This window comes from Gallus gallus, chromosome 12 (genome assembly GCF_016699485.2).
Source record: "Gallus gallus isolate bGalGal1 chromosome 12, bGalGal1.mat.broiler.GRCg7b, whole genome shotgun sequence".
Lineage (NCBI taxonomy): Eukaryota > Metazoa > Chordata > Aves > Galliformes > Phasianidae > Gallus > Gallus gallus.
In genome coordinates this window covers 11,813,964-11,830,780 of record NC_052543.1, presented here as the reverse complement: position 1 = coordinate 11,830,780, position 16,817 = coordinate 11,813,964, and the positions used below count along the sequence as shown (strand labels likewise).

At 60.9% G+C, this 16,817-nt stretch overlaps 2 protein-coding genes and 2 non-coding genes across 6 annotated transcripts; 1 reads left to right on the top strand and 3 right to left on the bottom strand.

Moving 5' to 3' along the window:
• Positions 1-1,109: 1,109 nt before the first annotated feature.
• MIR425 (microRNA mir-425) lies at positions 1,110-1,172 on the bottom strand. The gene has a single exon (NR_161977.1). It is a non-coding gene; the product is annotated as a microRNA mir-425 (primary transcript).
• Positions 1,173-1,496: 324 nt separating this feature from the next.
• MIR191 (microRNA mir-191) lies at positions 1,497-1,556 on the bottom strand. The gene has a single exon (NR_161976.1). It is a non-coding gene; the product is annotated as a microRNA mir-191 (primary transcript).
• Positions 1,557-1,889: 333 nt separating this feature from the next.
• Positions 1,890-4,190, top strand: NDUFAF3 (NADH:ubiquinone oxidoreductase complex assembly factor 3). Of its 2 annotated transcripts, none has more exons than XM_046900075.1 (5): positions 1,890-2,840; positions 2,939-3,131; positions 3,244-3,280; positions 3,382-3,482; positions 3,561-4,190. In XM_046900075.1, exons 1-5 carry the CDS (start codon positions 2,065-2,067, stop codon positions 3,678-3,680), a joined length of 1,227 nt encoding a protein of 408 aa, XP_046756031.1. In that variant the 5' UTR covers positions 1,890-2,064; the 3' UTR covers positions 3,681-4,190. The 2 variants fall into 2 exon arrangements, with proteins under 2 accessions (XP_046756031.1, XP_015148806.2); XM_015293320.4 differs by having other exon boundaries at positions 3,214-3,280.
• A 937-nt stretch (positions 4,191-5,127) lies between these two features.
• IMPDH2 (inosine monophosphate dehydrogenase 2) lies at positions 5,128-16,605 on the bottom strand. Of its 2 annotated transcripts, XM_046899949.1 has the most exons (15): positions 16,477-16,605; positions 16,342-16,390; positions 16,169-16,270; positions 15,781-15,855; positions 15,109-15,315; positions 13,084-13,171; positions 11,949-12,148; positions 11,155-11,245; positions 10,206-10,301; positions 8,789-8,860; positions 6,501-6,644; positions 6,151-6,295; positions 5,925-6,068; positions 5,481-5,564; positions 5,128-5,378 (listed from the first exon to the last, which is right to left on the bottom strand). In XM_046899949.1, exons 1-15 carry the CDS (start codon positions 16,572-16,574, stop codon positions 5,357-5,359), a joined length of 1,617 nt encoding a protein of 538 aa, XP_046755905.1. In that variant the 5' UTR covers positions 16,575-16,605; the 3' UTR covers positions 5,128-5,356. The 2 variants fall into 2 exon arrangements, with proteins under 2 accessions (XP_046755905.1, NP_001025772.1); NM_001030601.3 differs by lacking the exon at positions 8,789-8,860.
• Positions 16,606-16,817: the final 212 nt, after the last annotated feature.

Sequence of the window (16,817 nt, the reverse complement as noted above, 5' to 3'; positions counted from 1 at the left end):
GAAAGGGCGGAGGTGACGTCACCGACACGTCGCCCACGTGGGTACAGTCGGAGTAGCGCAGCCGCCATGTTGAGCGCGGCGCGCAGAGACCTCGGGCCGCCATCTTGGGCGCGGGCGGCCATCTTGGGGCCGCCGCCATGCTGGGTGTGGCGGGAGGCGGGGGGGAGGGGCCGCCCGTGCGTGGAGCGGAGGGTGGGCGCGCGTTCCGGGTACGGCCGCGCTCCGTGCGGTGCTCAGTGCTGCGTCACCGAGCCCGGCGTTACCGCAGCGCCGGCACGGCAGCGCGTCGTGTTGGTGGCGTCGTCGGACGCCGGGCCACTGTCGGCCCGGAGCCGCGCTGTGCCCGAGGCTCAGCCCCAACCGCGGGGCGACGCGGAGCCAAAGCGAGGCCGGGCAGCCGCACTGCCCCACCGCTGCGGCCGGGAGGGGAGCGGCGCCTCGCGAGCAGCTGTGTGCGGGCCCCGGCACACGGCGATGGCAGCCGTCGGGCCGCGCGGTCGCTGCTGTGCCGTCCCACGCAGTCGCCGCCCCGCGCTGCGGCTCCGGGCACAGTCTCACTTCCCTCCCGGCGGGGCCCCGCGGGGCTGCGGAGCGGGAGCTGTGTGCAGGAAGCGCCCAAACCCCCCCGGGGCGGCGCCCGAACCCCTCCCTCCCCGCGGGGGGGCCCGCCGTGCCCGCAGGCCCAAACCGGTTCCTCCGGGGCTCGCGTTCCCGTGGCTGCGGACACCCTCGGGGCCGTGGCGGCTCCTCCGTGCTTTTCGGGGGGGGCTGAGGTCTGGAGCTGCGCGGCCCCGCCGTACGGACGGACCACTCCCCGGGCAGCCCCCGAGGTGGGGTGCTCCCTGCACCACCCACAGCCAAGAGGTGATCTGAGAACGGCTGCTCACACAGACCAACTGCTGACTGTCCGCAGGGCAGGAGCCGCCCGGGACCCCCGCCCGGGGGGGCTGCGGCCCTCAGAGCCGCCCTCTGGGGCCGGCAAAGAGGGGTCGGGGCGCCCGCACCGCGGCCCAGCACGTGGCGGCGCTGTCCCCGCCCGGCTCCTTGCGGCGGGGGCGGAGGGCTCCCGGCACGGCCCGGGAGGGGCTCAGAGGCGCCGAAAGAGCTTAGGACAGACACGACATCCCCGATGGCTCTGTGGCTGCGCGCTCAGCGGGAGTGATCGTGTCATTCCAAAGCCGTCTCTCTCCAAGGGCCGGATCCTGCCCTCCTGCCGCCCGTCGGCACCGGGGTGCACGGGCAGGTGGTGGCGCAGGGCCGGCGCAGCAGTCCGTGGCCCAAAGTGGGCGGCCGCGTCCCCGCAGCCCGGGCCCCGCAGCCCGACGGCTCGTGCCCAGGAAGCGAGCCGCTATCTTTAGGAGCGTGAGATCACGGGGAACCCCGGGCTGTGGTGCGAGGGGCCGAGCCGCGGCGCTGCCCGCGGTGCCCCGTCGCTCAGGGCCCGGAGCGGCGGCTCCATTCCAGCGCGTGGCGGCGGCGGCTGAGGCGGAGGCGCGGGTAACGAAATCCCAGGGCAGCTGGGCGCTGCGGGGACAGCTGCTTTTGGGATTCCGTTGCCCGTGCCGGCGCTGCAGAGGGACGGACGCGGGGGCCGCTGCTGCCCGCCCGCGGGACGAGGGGGGAGAGGGCGACTTACCCGGGTGCCGTGGGGAGGGCCGCGAGGAAATGGCTCCCAGCGAAGCCCCGGTGGGGCTGAGGCGTGCGGTGCCACCGGAGCGGCCCCGGAAACCCGAGCTGGCCCCGAGGGAGGACACCTGCGCCGGGGGTGCCGGAGATGGGCACGGCGCGGCCCCCGCCGCTGCCCGCCCCGCGTCACCGCTGTGCCCGGAGCGGCCGCGGAATCGAAACCGCGCGCTGCCAGGCGGGGAATCCCACCCGGGCTGCGTGAGGCCCCGCGGCGGAGCGGTTCGCTGACCGACAGCGGCGCTGCCCGTGGCACCTGCCCGGGGGTGGCACAGTGCGGGCGCCCCTCTCGGTCACCCGACGCCCCCGTTCCCCGCCGAGCCCTTAGGGAGGAGGGGACCGCCGGGCCCGCGGCGGTGCGGGGTCAGCGCCGCGGGGGCGATGCGGGGCTCCCCCAGCCCACGCGTGGGCACGGCTCTGCTCGCACGGCCGCAGCCCGGGGGCGCTGCCCCGTTCCTGCGGTCCCGCGGCCCCGTGGCGGAGCGCCGCGGTTTTTCGGTCGCCCTCGAGGGACCCCCGCGGGGTCGCCCCGACGCCGCTCACCTCCGCACGGCGGCACCCGCAGCTCCGGCGCGGCCGCTCCGTGGTGGCCCCGGCGGCGCGGGTCTGGGGGACCCCCGGGCGGAGCGGGGCTCCGCGTTCACCCCTTCGCGGCGGTGCCGCCCGCTTCCCCTTCCCGACGCTGCCGGTTTCGCTTTTGCTCCGCAGCCGGGGCCAAAGCCCGCCCCGGGCGGACCCGGCACCGGCGGAGCCGCCCGCCGCCCCGGGAACCCCCCGCAGCCCGGAGCGGAGCCGCCCCCGCGGGACCCCAACCCCACGCCGCGGTGCGGGGCCGCGCCGCCCGCCGAGCCCCCCGTGTGCGCCCCCCCCCCCCTCCCCCGCGCTTCCCTCCACCCCTGCTTGGGGCGCACCGAGCGCGCCTCACAGGTGCCGGTCGCACTGGGCGGGCGGAGCGGGGCACGGCCCCGCCGCCCTCGCGCCGCCTCCGCGGGCGCCCCACGGCCCCGAACCCGCGCGTGGAGCCGGGGCGCGGCGGTAGCGCCGGCGGCGGCCGCGAGGGGGCGCCCTGCGGGGCCGCGCGCCGCTTCCGGGAGCGGCGGAGTCATGGCGGCGGCGCTGCGGCGGTTGTGCCGTGCGGGTCCGCGGGCCGTCACAGGGTACGGTGCGGTGCGGTGCGGTGCGGGCTGCGGGCGGCTCTGGGGTGTGGGGGGTCCCGGCACGGGCACACCGCGCTGAGCCGCCGCCGGTCCCGCAGGGCGCCGCGCCGCGGGCACCGCCTGACGCCGTCGGACGACGAGATGTACCAGCGGACGCGGGTGACGGTGCTGCAGCCCGAGAGCCCCAACGTGGCCTTCATCGAGGGCTACAGCGGCCGCGGGTTCAGCATCAGCGGCAGCGTGGTGGTCGGGCCGTGCGCCGTGCTGCCCCGCGCCATCCTGCAGTGGAACGTGAGTGGGGAGCGGGGAGGGGGCCGCGGTGGGGAGGGGGCCGGGCAGCCCCGCGGAGCGCCGCGCTGTGCTGTGCCCGCAGGTCGGATCGCACCGCGACATCTCTCTGCAGAGCCTGGCGCTGTTCCGTCTGCTGGAGCCGCGGATAGGTACGGCCCGGGGCACGGGGTGGGGGTGGGGATGGCCCCCCTCCCGCTCGGGGCTCCCTCCGGGCTCTGCCTGCCGCTGTGCCACCTCTGCCTCGTTGCAGAGATCCTGGTGCTGGGCACGGGGGACAGAGTGGAGCAGCTCCATCCCGCCGTGCTGAGACAGATGCGGCTGTGCGGGATCGCCGTGGAGGTGCAGGACACGGTGAGGAGGGATCCGTCCCCGTGGCTGCCGGCCCTCTCCGCGCAATGACCCGTCGCACCGTCCCTCTGTCCTTTACAGCCGAACGCGTGCGCCACCTTCAACTTCCTGACGAGCGAGAAGCGCCTCACGGCCGCCGGCCTCATCCCCCCGCGGGGCGCATACACGGGGCTCACAGCGCTGCCCGCGGCCACGGACTGAGCGCCTCTGCCCTCACCCACCCGCAGCGCCGGGGCCGCCCCACGCCGAGCGCCGCCGCTGCGGGCGGAGAAACGCTGCAGGATGGACGGTGGGAGCCCAACTGCTGGCTCAGTGCCGCCTCTCGGTGTTGGAGTGCTGTAGGGCCGTGCCTGGGGGCTGCACGAGGAGAATACACATAAAGCAGAAGTACAAAGCGATCACGGAGTGGTTAACGCTCAGCGAAGGCGGGCTGTGATGAGCTGTTAGGCTCGGTGCGCCCACCACCCTGCAGAGCCGCCCAGGGGCCGCGGATGGAGGGCTGCAGCTCGTTGGGCTGGGGGTGAGGTGTGGGAGCCGCCCCCAGGCTCTCCTCCGGGCTTTGGGGCTCCCTGCTGAGCACGGAGCTGCTGCAGGACGCTGCGATGTCTGCCCTCCTCCCTGCAGGTGAATGAGTGCATGGCACTGATACGGCTGCCATGCAATTCCAGGTTCTGGTTTTCGCATACGCAAATGTAATTTGACATCACCGTGCTACAGGGGTGTGTTTTTTCAGGCAGCGTTTTTAGCCGCTGTTGGTCAGTACACACTTACATGCAGGAGCAGTGCTCGCCTTTAGCTGGGGGCTGATCCAGGTGTGAAAGACCTGCGGCACCCAGTGCTGTGCTGCAGGCTATCCCGACCAGGCGAGGGTTGTTTTGGTGGGTGGTCATGTAGAAAAGCAAACCTGTGCAGCATTCACAAGCCCCCAAGCTGTTGTTTGAGTTCATTGTCCACGTGCCTTCCAGGAAACAAGCGGCTCGTTACGCCCCTGCAAGCACTCCAGTGCCGCGGGCTCCCATGGCAGCCTCGAGCCTGGGCTGGTGCTGGGGGTGCAGGCAGTGCCTGCAGGTGGGAGATGTTCCGGGATGTTTAAGAGAGGCCACAGAGAGGAGAAATACTGCGTTGTGGACAACACCAAGCATGCAAAAACAGGGGAGGACAACGTGCTTGCTCAGGTGCACACCTGTCTGCACACACGTGCACAAGCAGCTACATGTTTGTCACTGCACCGAACTGCTGCCTCTCTGCTGCCTCTGGCAGCTCCTCACAGTGGCTGATGGTGATACACGTTTGTTTTCCTGCCCCTGGGCCATTCATTTTCTGCCTTAGCCATAAAGCACTCACTGAAGGCGCTGTCCCTTCCCCCTTTTCCCCGATGCATCGCCCCTGTTGGAGCCATCAGCTCTCTTGGTGGCCGTGTAGCACGGTGTAAGATCCAGCACTTCTCAGTAAAACTCCTGGAGCTGTGAGAGCCCCTGGGACTTCCAAACACTTCTGTTTTATAAACAAAACAATTCTGCACTCCCCCCTTTCCTTTCTCTTCACCCCCCCTGCTCAGCCCCTGTTCCTGCACTCCTGAGAGCATGAAGGCAGAGGACAGCAGCAAAAGATGAGAATAAGAGAGGGCAGGGCTGACTGGACGCACCAGTTACACATCTTTTCCTCTTTTATTGTAAAACACAGCCAATACATACGAGGCTCCAGGCACAAGCCCAGGAGCATGGTTCCTGGACCCTCGAAGGTGGGGATGAAGCAGCCAACAGATACAGGGAGCTCCAGGCAGCCCACAGAGAAATGGCACTTCTGCAGCATGAGCAGCTCCCATTGGGGGTAGCGTGAGGCCAAGTGGCACAATGATAGACACAGCGGGGCCTCCTTCAGAAGAGACGTTTCTCATACCTGTGAGGACAAAAGCAAAACAGACAGCCCTTTTACTGACCTGTCTGAGGCCAGGAATGGGCCCAATGCAGCTAAGAGCAGCTGCCAGCCAGGAGCACTTACGAATGGAGGCCGTGAACCCCTCCTTCCACCTGGGCAGATGTTGTCCTCTTCTCAAACTTCAGCTCTCCCGAGTACATCATGGCTCTGAGGATGAAGGGCAGGCAGTCACGGGCCAGCCAGAACCCGGGGAAGATGCTCTGACACGTTAGCCAGAACAGCTGGGATGAGGCAGGCAGCGGTTCCTCCAGCTGCCGTCAGAGCGACCTTTGCTGTGCTCCTCAGAGCCAGGTAACCCCATGATGCCTCAGGCCCAGCCAGCAGAAAGCTCATGAGAAGCCACGCTCCTGCACCTCTGGAGCTGGGGGATGTACCACCCCGTACTAACAGAGCCAAGGGCTACAGCAAGGCAGCACTGGCACACTGCAGCTTGGGCACAACCTGCCCAGAGACCCCAAAGGGCAGCACCATAGCCTAACCTAAGCACAAGTGCCAACGAGCACTCACCGGACTTGGGTCAGGCTCTTGGCACCAATATCCTGACAGGAATGCTGGATCCCAGCAATCAGGTATGGAATGAACTTGTGGATAGAGCCTTTGTCCTGCACTGCGCCAGAGACCCCCTGGGCCACTTTGATTTTGTCTGTCTCACTGCATGGGAGCAGAAACGAGAAAGTTTGTGAATGAGAGATCCCAACAACTTCATGTGCTGCCCCAAAGCACCGTCTCTTACCTGAAATACCGGTTCTGGCTACCCAAGTTCTTGTCCATGGCATCTAGCGAGCCCATGCCACGGTATTTCTTCAGCCTAATTCCATCCGAGAAGAAGTACTCGCCTGGGGCCTCCGTGGTGGCAGCCAGGAGAGACCCCATCATCACTAGTGCAAGAGATCACCGAGGGCAGCGGGTCAGCAGCAGGAAGGCTGTGGCTGCCAAAATCCTCAGTGACAGCACACAGCTCCTAAACCGCACCCCTTGAGCCCACAGCCTGCTGCAGGCACATGCTCTCGTGCCAGGTCTGACGCCACGTGGAGCCACACGTGGCACTCCATGCACAACCCAGCTGCTCTGAGCTCTGCCCACCTGTGGAAGCACCGAGCGCGAGGGCCTTGGCGATGTGCCCCACCGTCTGGATCCCTCCATCTGCAATCACCGGGACGCCAAACCTCCGGGCATATTCGGACACCTTGTACACGGCCGTGGCCTGGGGGCGGCCGCACGCCAGCACTGCAGGTGGGGAGAGAGCAGGAAGAGAGTCAGCTCCCACACAGCACTGCTTCCCCACCCCAGCAGGCCCTTTAGGCTTCCAGCACACACATGCCCCGGCGCTCAGGAACCCACAAATCCCTGGGGGCTCGAGTTGCAAGAGAAGCACACGCCTGGGAGATACCTGCTGGGACATCCTGGTGGCCCTCAGCTCTGCAGGCCGGGGGTTATCTTGGGACTGGGCTCTTTGATGGAGCGCCTGGGATGAGCCAAGGCTCGTGGCTCATAGCGGGCAGACAGGGAGCTTGGGAAGGAAGCGGAGCAGACTCCAAATGCTCCTCTCCTGAGCATCCCTAGCATGGGCCGCGTCCCACTGCTCGCCCCTTTCTAGCAGTGCCAGACCCCTTCTCTGTATACCCAGCAGCTGTCCGCTGCGCCTCCTGCGTGGAGAGGCAGCTGGCTGGGAGATAGTCAATATGCATAGCTATGTACAGATATATTGTTAGATATATACACACCTGCACACCCACACACACACACAGACATGCAGCAGTGGAAAAGGAAGTGGGCAGGATGATCAGATGGTTCACAGGAAATAATTTGTGTTCCTGCCCTGCGATGCAGCCAGGATTCTGTCACTTTTAGCTGCCCCACGGGAGGGAAGTTATTAGCTCCAGATTTACCTGCGCTTCCCAGTCGCTAGCAGTTAGAGGCTTTCCACTGAGCATGGAAGGCTTGAGGGAAAATCAGCACAGGGCATGTCTTTGTAACACATTTGTCAGCTGCACGCATGCAAGTATGCCGAGATAAGCTTCTTTCACTGAGACTTCCCCACAATTAACCGGAAGCCTTTTCGCCAGTCACAGTTAGTCTGATACAGCAGATAAGATTATGGACATGCAGGATTAGTACTTCAGAGTGCAAACTCCAGGTGTGGTTTGGCCTGCTGGCAGCAGCACTGGCAGCACACCTCCCTGGCAGATCCGCCAAGGCCGAGAGGCTGTGATCGCTCTGTTCCCAGGGCTCAGCAGCAGCTGCTGAGAGAGGGAAGCCAGGTAGAGGTCCTGGAAGAACTGATTCGAATGGAACAAAACTCTGCATTAAGCTAAGGCTCAGCCAGCCAGGGAGGTCTGCCAGGTCCAAGATGAATGCCGTTAGTCTTAAAGAGATGGTCTCACTCGGTGCCACGCCGCTAACGGCCACGTTGAGGCTGCAAGGGAAGAGCTCAATGGAGAGAAGCAAGTCACGTGGGAGGGCCTAAAGCCTGGCACCTACAGGATTGTGCCAGGAAAAAGAGCCTGCAGAAACCTCCCACCAGCGACCACGGAGACCAGCCCTTTAAGGAACCACTTGGCTTGGGGCTCCTGGGAGCATCACGCCGTTCCCAATGTCCCAGGGCCCAGCACCACAGATTCCAAGTGCAGGCTTCCAAAGCAGGGTTCAGAGCACGCACACACCAAGTAGTCAGGTTTGTCTTTTTTTAGTGCATCTGCAAAAGGTGGCCCTAAAAGATCAACTGCTAGAGAAAACCTTCCGGGATCTTCAACAGAAACCTCTTTCCCTTCGAGGTGTTTCAAAACAGAAAGAAAGGGCAAAAACCAAGGGTTACCGTGGCTGTCTGCTCAATCCGATAGCATCAGAGAAATACAGAGCCAAGCTGCACCCTGCGCTGGGCAGGAGTGAGCCCCTTCTCTCCCCACAAGAATCAGGCATTAGTGGGGAGAGATGTGCTTTGGGGTACACAGCTGTTACGTCCCTCTGTAACCCTGGGGGAGTCAGCTTCGAGTCAAGCTCAGAGAGTGCATAAATTCCCCACAACCGGGCCCAGATTTAGAGCAGGACTGAGGACTGCTCGGGGATCATCTCCCAGGGCTGGACTAGCACGTGCGTGCCTGGCTAGGGATACAGCCAGGAGGCTAAGCGAGGCTTCTGAACTGGCTTTTGGCCTGAATGCCCCTCGTTTTGACAGTTCAGACCCTGCTTTAGGAATTCAGAAAGGCTTCTCCGCTTCAATTTCAGATTCAAAACCAGTATCCAAAGCCACAAAACCCCAAGTGCATCTACAGCTAAATTATTCTCAAACAAGCAGTAGGGCCATGTGCAGCCAAATAAGGGTCCTGCTTCAAGACACATAATTAGGGTTGGGAACAGGGCAAGTAACTTACTATAGGTGCCCGTGACAGTAGAAGGGCATTTGGGGCTGTGGGACTTTAGGTCTGGAGGGATCTTTGGAGCAGCTAAACAAAAACAAACACATATATTTTAGAGACAGAAGAACAGCAGCAGAACAAAGGACCCCAGCAGTGACCTGCTACTAGGCAGAGCATACGGTGTGGGACAGAGCTGACCTTGCAAATCCTGCCTAGCCTGAGCCAAGCCAGAGGCCAGTTCCAAGACAGCCAGGCTGGCTGTGCACAGCGCATGCTCACCCTACCCCAGCAGCCGTCCAGGAAGGTAAACCCATTAATTCCCAGAACCAGAGTTCTCGTCCTAAGAGGGCCAAAAGCCTGGGGAGCTGTGCTTAAGAGCGTTGCAACCTTGCCTGCTGCACAGCAGAACGTTCTAGCTCTGCTCTGCTCCTTCCCCCAAGCCAGCACCCCACCCGACCTCCTGCAGCACCCCCTAGAGGTGTTCACCATGCTGCAGAGCAAAGCGTGCCTTGGTCAGTTCTCTGCCTTGGGGACAGAGCAGGACACGCACATCTGTTCCGCTCCTGCTGGGAGCATCAGCCCCAGTGCTGTCTGTGAGGCACAGAATCCCAGCAGCCATAGCACCCCCAGCAGGCAAAGCAAAAACACAGTCCAGGTCCAGGGCAGTTCAGAGGTCCTACGTCAGACCTGGCAGAGCACTAACATAACATCTCCGTCTGTCAGCCATCTCCCATGGCAGGGACTGAGGAGCAAAGCAGAGGGGCTGAGCTCACAGGCTGCAGTGCCACACCACTCCCTCTGCACCTCACCTGTCAGAATCAGAACACGAGGACCGAGCCTGGCCACAAAGCAGTCTTTTTCCAGGCGTTAGGGATGCTCTCTCTGCCTCTTACTAAGGGTGACGCTGCCTCTGCCCAGCACAAGCTCCCACTAACTGCAGAGACAACGGCCAGAAACCCCTCTTCAGCCTGGAAATTGCAGAAAGGCATGGAGCCCAGCAGACCAAAACTCAACCAGCACGCACACTAGTGCCAGAGGGAAGGGGAGCACGGACAGCCTGGTGCATTAACCCATAGCCACTGCTGCTTTTGTCAGCGCAGAACAGAGAGCAGGGAAGCCCCTCTGGCTGCAGGGCTGCCTGCCAAGCCCACCCTGCCCCACGCCAGTGGCTCCCTTGGGCAAAGCTGCGCGTGCCACACCTGCTCTACTCAGTCTCAGTCAGTACTGGGAAATGCCTTTGCTGCTGCTGCAACCTCGAAGGTTTGACCCCAGTGATGAGAGTGTCCTGGACAAAAGAGGGCGGAAGAACTGCTTGCTGTGAGACACAGCTGTTACGATGGGAGAAGTGTGTCCCGGCTGCACTGCTTTTAGCAGAGTACCTCTACTGACCAGATGTCTTCAGTCTATTTGGGAGACAGCTGATCTCTCTCACCTTCCTGCGTGATGCAGATGGAGCCACTGCCCATCCCGACTCTCAGGGCATCGACCCCTGCGTCAATGAGGTTCTTGGCCTGAGCAGCGGTCACAACTGTAGGGAGCAGAAACTGGTTTGAAGAGAGAGAAGCAGATCCGTGCATGACGCTGCTCTGCCCTGGTGCTTGCCCCTATGGCTGCAAACTTCCCCTACCCAGGGCTCCAGCTGGACACTTGTGCCAGAGCCATCTGCCCACCGCTACCTGCGAAAGCAGGAGTTAAGAGTCCCAGCCATGCCCAGTAGCTGAGATGATATTGGTTCATCTTCATGGTTTGGGTATAAGGTTCATCAGGTCCTTATACCCAAAGGCTGAGGTAGCAGAGGGCACTACGTAATGCCAAACACTCTCGGCCACACCGGGCAGTGAGGGCAGAGCACAGGTTAAAAGCAGCACCAGTAACACGTTAACCACGTAACGACAGGGACTGCTATACTTAGCAGTCAAGAGGCAGGGAAAGTCCCCATTGGACTGACACATAAAGAAATATTCATTATTATTAACAAAATATTTTACACCCATGTGCCAAAGAGGCTTACGTGTAATGGGCTACCAAGCACTGCAGCGCACTGTGCTGCAGAACCAAGGTTTCAGAAATAGCTGCAGCAGTGACAGCAGCAGGGAACTGCTCAGCATCTGCAGAGTGGTGCTGCTCTGTTCCACGAGTCAGATGAAACCATTAAGTTCAGACATTTACCAACAGGTTCATTTCACATTGCTCTCAGACACAGGATTTAAATATTGGGTAGTCCTGTGTGGGGCCAGGAGTTGGATTTGATGATCCTTGCAGGTCCCTTCTAACTCAGGCTATTCTAGGATTCCACGATTTCATTCGTGTCCCTGCAGCTCCCTCTACGTCTAAGAGAGCAAACATACTTTAGAAATGAGAACTCTTCAACACATGCCTACCATTTCCTCCAATAACTTGTAGGTTGGGGTACTTCTCCTTAATATATTTAATCATATTGATCTGGAAGATGGAGTTCCCCTGAGAGGAATCCTGCAACAGAAAGAAAACCAATTTCAAATGGAATTTCTGTAAAAGACTGTAAGTACAGCTCTGGAAGAACCTCAGATCTTCCCTCTGCTTACAGAGATCTCTGCTGAACTTGCTAAGCGGGCAGAATAACACCCCAAACTGAGCACAGAACCAGAACAGAAGTTACTGTAGAGACAGTAACACACATCCCTGGGCAAGGCAGTTTATCATAAAGGCTTCCCTAATATCCTTCCCTCTTCAATCCCGCAGCTCCCCTACTTATCACCAGTAGGCAACAAGCAGCACATCTGAAGCAGCTGCTCTACCAACAGGACACGGTTTGCCTCGTCTCAGAGTGCAGGTGAAACAGAAAGGTGGGAGGAGACGCATCTCTCCCTACTGTGCAGCAGAACAGCCCAAATACCAGATGTCAACCACCTCACGATCAGGCCGTGCTGACCGTCAGTGACCCAGGCAGTTGGCAGTGCCTGTTAAACATTCCCAGCTGCAGCACAGCTCAGCCATGCCCTCAGAGCACAGCAGACCTGCAGGCTAACAATCGATGAGAAACAATGTGGAAACACCAGCATTAACCATTGCGTGTGCCTGAAAGCTTTAAGAGCAGAGGTGGAGCGCCTCGAGAGTAACTGCCACGCTGCCGTTCCACTGCCAGGGAGTCTTCAGATCAGATCCTCAGCCCACCCCAATCCCTCCAGCAGCTCACCAGCACGACTGCATCCACACCAGCCTGCACAAGGAGGTCCAGCCGGTACTTGTCATCTTCGTGTGTCCCGATAGCAGCACCACACAGCAGCTGCTTCTTGGAGTCCTTAGAAGCCAGAGGGTAGTCCCGGTTCTTCTTGAGATCAGTGCGGGCAATTATTGCCACCAGCTCGTCATCCTCGTTAACAATCGGCAGCTTGCCTTGAGACAAACAGAGAACATTCCTGCAGACAGACAGCACCCCGGAGCCGTGTGGCAGAGCAGCAGCAGAAGGCACTGATAAAAAGGTGCTGACCCAGAGCTGCATTATCAACCCTGTCTTGGCTTATAACAGATATCCCCTGCTAATACGGTTAGCACAACCAATGTGTAAGGCAAACATCCAGCGTATATAAGCGGGCTGCTCAGTATCAACTTTCCTCCTTCCTCCTCCTCTCTGGTGCCCGGGCCCAGGAACACCCACTAACAGGCTATCAGGCCATCGGCATTATCAAAGCTGAGCTGCTGAGCTGCCAGGGTGCACTGACACCCGCAGTGGCACCGGGGTCACCATCTATAAAATCAAGCAGCAGCACACCCTAAGCAGGATTGAAGCCAGAACTGCAGCTGGATAGTAAACCCCACTATTTCCTTCCCAGGGGGCAGGGACGTTTTCCACCATCAGCTGCTTCCTCAGAGGAGCACGGGGCTCACGTTCATTTAGGTATAGTCGGAGCGTGGATTACAACTACTGAACTTGACCTGATCTGCAGTGGGCCCAGATGACTGAAAAATCTGTGTAACAAGGAATTCTAGGAATTCAAGTCAAACTATCAAACCGTAACGGAGCTGAACTGGGCACCCAAACACAAAGGCCAGGATACAGAGCAGAAGAGGTGTGGCAGAACAGCCGGGCATTCTCCCGGGTGCCGCTGGGTCACCAAGAATCCCTCAGCTTCAAACAGATCTGGGATGAACGCATGTGAACTCCGGCCCCTGGCACAGGGCTGGGGGCACTCCCCCTGCTGGCCTTCCCTCGTGGCACGTGGCCTTCCCGTGGCCCACCCACTCACAGATGGGTGCTCGCATTCTCCCCCTGCTCCACCCAGACCTGCGCCCCCACCGCTCTCTGTTGCGTCGCAGACGTTCCCACGTACCTTTTTTACTTCTCTGCAGAATTTCATTTGCTTCTTTCAACATGACGCCAGATGGGGCCACTACCAGATCCTCCCGCTTCGTCATGATCTGGTGGGAGGGAGAAGGCAGAAAGTCATAGGAACTCCTTCGCACTGATCTGAAAATACTGAGCCCCTCTGCCCACGTGAAACGCTCCACAGTGCAGTGGGAGTGCTCTGCAGACAAAGGATCCCACAGCACAGCAACACGCCTCCAGCAACACGCAGGAACAGCCTCCGATGCTCTGTCCCCATGTGAGCAGCAGCCAGATGGAATCTGGCACGCTCAGCCCCCAGACCCATTGGTGCAGTGAATACAAGAGGTGGCAGAGGGCCTCAGCAAGCCAAGGGAGGGCACCTGCAAGCAACAGCTCTAAGATGACCCTCAATAAGAGGTCACCCAAACCAACAGCCTCCCCTTTAAAAGGGCACAGGCAAATAAGGGCTGGAGATGCTTCCAGAACTGCTCGCTGCTGCTGTGCCCAGCCCTGCGTGCAGCCAGCAGCCCCAGCACACAGCTCTGCCAGGGCTCCGCTCAGAACAGCGAGCTGCTGGGAAGGTCACTGGGGCAAAGGAGTCACTCGAATCCAAACAAACACGTTCACCCACGCTCACTCTGACAAACAAGCATCAAAACACAACAGAAAAGCAAGGGGCATTGGGCACAGCTGGAATGCAGGCGTATTTGATGTGGGATATGGAAAACAGCTTTCACCGTGACCGAGGCCAAACACAAGAAGAGCAGCTGAGAAGCAGTCAGACCTCCATCCCGTGGAGACACAGACAGCCCCGAGCAACCTGCTGCAGCTGAACTACAAGCAGAGGGCTGGGGAAACCACGTGGCCCCTTCCCACCCCAGTGATCCCAGAGTTCACAAGAGGTTACTCAGGAAGGCCAGGCACAGCTGAAAAGGAAGACTGAATCTCCAGGAAGGTCAATTAGTTGCATGCAAAAGAAATGATGGAATGCTTTAGCTATTTATACCCTAAGAACAGACATTTTACATGAGGGAGGATATTCATCCTGCCTACGGCCACCTAAAATCCTGTATCTGACGAAAGCCACCTCTCAGAAAAAGCCTGAAACATCACAGAATCATCCCGTGGGACCCCCAAGAGACCCATGTCTTTAACTGGATAGCAACAAATGGGCTGGCAAGACCACTGCTGGGCTGCAAATGTGGCAAGGTCTAGGAGACCATCCATTGCCTTCACCAACAGCAGTGAGCTTCCATCTCCACAATGCTGAACGAGGCACATAAAGCACGAGCAGAGGTTCTCGTCAGGTTCTTCTGAATGGGTCAGCATCGCTTCGAAGGGCCACGCACACTTTTAGAACCTGCTCCTGTGGCAGGACTCTCGTTACGGGTATTTATAGGAGATTTAAAAGCGAACAAGGATGAGCATGTGACAACAGGTTTGTTCACCAAGAGCTAATAATAGTCCTGAGCCATGAGCAGCGGCTGGCCCTGACACACCGCTGGTGTAACCCACCGTGGTGTACAGTTACACAGCTCAAGTGACACAAACAGCCAACCTACCAGCAATCGACACCAGCACTGCAGATAATGTGTTCCTGCAAGAGGGCAGTTGGAGAGTGCAGCATTATAAAAGGCAACTTATTCATCTTCGTGTGTTATTTTAAAGAAGTGAGTAGTCAAGATGAGGCATGAAGAGAAAGGCAGGCCAGGAAAGGAAGGCTGGAAGGCTCACCGGGTACAGGACAGTTGCTGCAACCCCAGCCCACACCAGCATGGGACAGCAGCAGCAAGCAAGAGCACTGGGAGCTCCTGCACCAACAGAAAGCACCAGCTGCAGAGAGGGTGCTTTTCACAATGCAGAGATGAAGTAAATGGGAGAGACGCTCAGCCCTTGAAAAGACTGACTTGGCAGAGCTAACACAGAGCCTGCTACCTCCTGCTGGCACGGCCTCTCAAGGCTAAGCTCTGCTCCCTCCCCTTTGCACAAGGGCTTCCTAGCGTAGCACTCACATCTAACAGGTGCTCACCTCGCCCAGGGGCAAGTCGTGCTCTGACTCCTTTAGGAAGTCGATGTCTCGAGATGAGATGATGCCAACCAGCTTGCCCCCCATCTTCCCGTTGTCTGTAATGGGGATCCCACAGAACCCGTGACGAGCTTTGGCTTCAAACACATCTCGCACTCTGTCGTTGGGGCTCAGCACTACAGGGTCTGTGATGAATCCTTGCTCGTATTTCTGAAATGAGAGAGGTTCAGCAGATGGGCTGAGCAGCACCCAGCAGACACTGTCCAGGCACAAAGGTCCGCAGCCTCCCAGCCTGGCCAGATGCTCATCACCAGGATGCAAAACAGTACCTAAGGCTCACTTAGACAGCATTAGATCTGAAGGAGTTCCCAGACCGACCTCCTGGTTGAAATTAAGGGCAACATCCCCACCCAGATTTCAAAACCCACACTGAGCTCAGCATAACGTACGACAAAAGCCCGAGGTTTGTGCAGGCGACCACACCAGCACCGCCGCTCCGAAAAGATCCAGCACACATTGCAGTGTCATCTTACAGCTGCGGCTCCTCTCCCAGCCCTCCAGCAGGCTGGAATGGCTCCAGGCCTAAACCATCCTACAGGTCTGTACGGCCACGTGCAACGTGCTGCAATGCGTCAGGGCACCGACACCACCCGCCCCCAGCACACCGCTGCTCACCTTCACCTTCCGCACCTCGTTGGCCTGGAACTCGGGGGTGCAGTTATGGTGGATGAAGCCGATTCCCCCTGTGAGCTGAACACACAGAGGCAGATGAGAGCTGTGAGCGAAGGGCCTCAGCCCTTCCCTAAGGGACTGACAGATGGATGCGGAGAGCCCCTTCCCTACGGGACCGGCGGGTGGGCGCACAGCGCTGCCTGGGGCACAGCAGCCTGGGGATGAGCACAGGGTCGGCCCCTCCCCACCAACGAGCAACGGGGGGAGGCGGAGGGCTCGCAGGAGCTCCAGCGGGCTCTGCAGGTGCCCGAGGCACACCGCGGGCCCACGCCATGCTGCCCCCAGCATCCCCCGGGGCGGCGGCGCGGCGCAGTGCAGTGCGGGCACTCACCGCCATAGCGATGGCCATGCCGGCCTCGGTCACCGTGTCCATGGGCGAGGAGACGAGCGGAGTCTTCAGCGTGATCCGCTTGGTCAGCGCCGAGGTCAGGTCCTGCGGGCCGGCAGAGCAGCGCTGAGCGCCGCGGCCCCCCCCGCGGCCCCCACCCCGCCCCCGGCACTCACCACCTGGTCCGCCGTGAAGTCGATGTACCCGGGCAGGATGAGGAAATCGCTGCGGGGACGAAAAGGAGAGGCCTCAGCGCCCGGCCCGCCGCCCGCCCCGCGCGCCCCCCGCGCCCCCCGACCCCGCCGCCTCACTTGTAGGTGAGCCCATCCCCGCAGCTGAAGAGCTGCTGCGCCGTCAGCCCGTCGTCGGGCACGTAGCCGGTGCCGCCGCTGATGAGGTAGTCCGCCATGCCGCCCCGCGCCGCCCGCTCCGCCCCGCCCGCACACGCGGCCGTACGGCGGCCGGCAGAGATCGCGCGGCGCCGCCCACGCCGCAGAGAGAGCGCGGCCCGCCCGCACGGCGGCGTGACGTGACGTAACGCTACGTGCCGTGACGTAACGGGCCGTCACGCTGGTGGCCGTAGCCCCGCCCGCGGGAAGCCGAGCGGCCCGGCCCGGCTCGCCCCGCCGGAAGCAGTCGGCGGTGAGCGGCG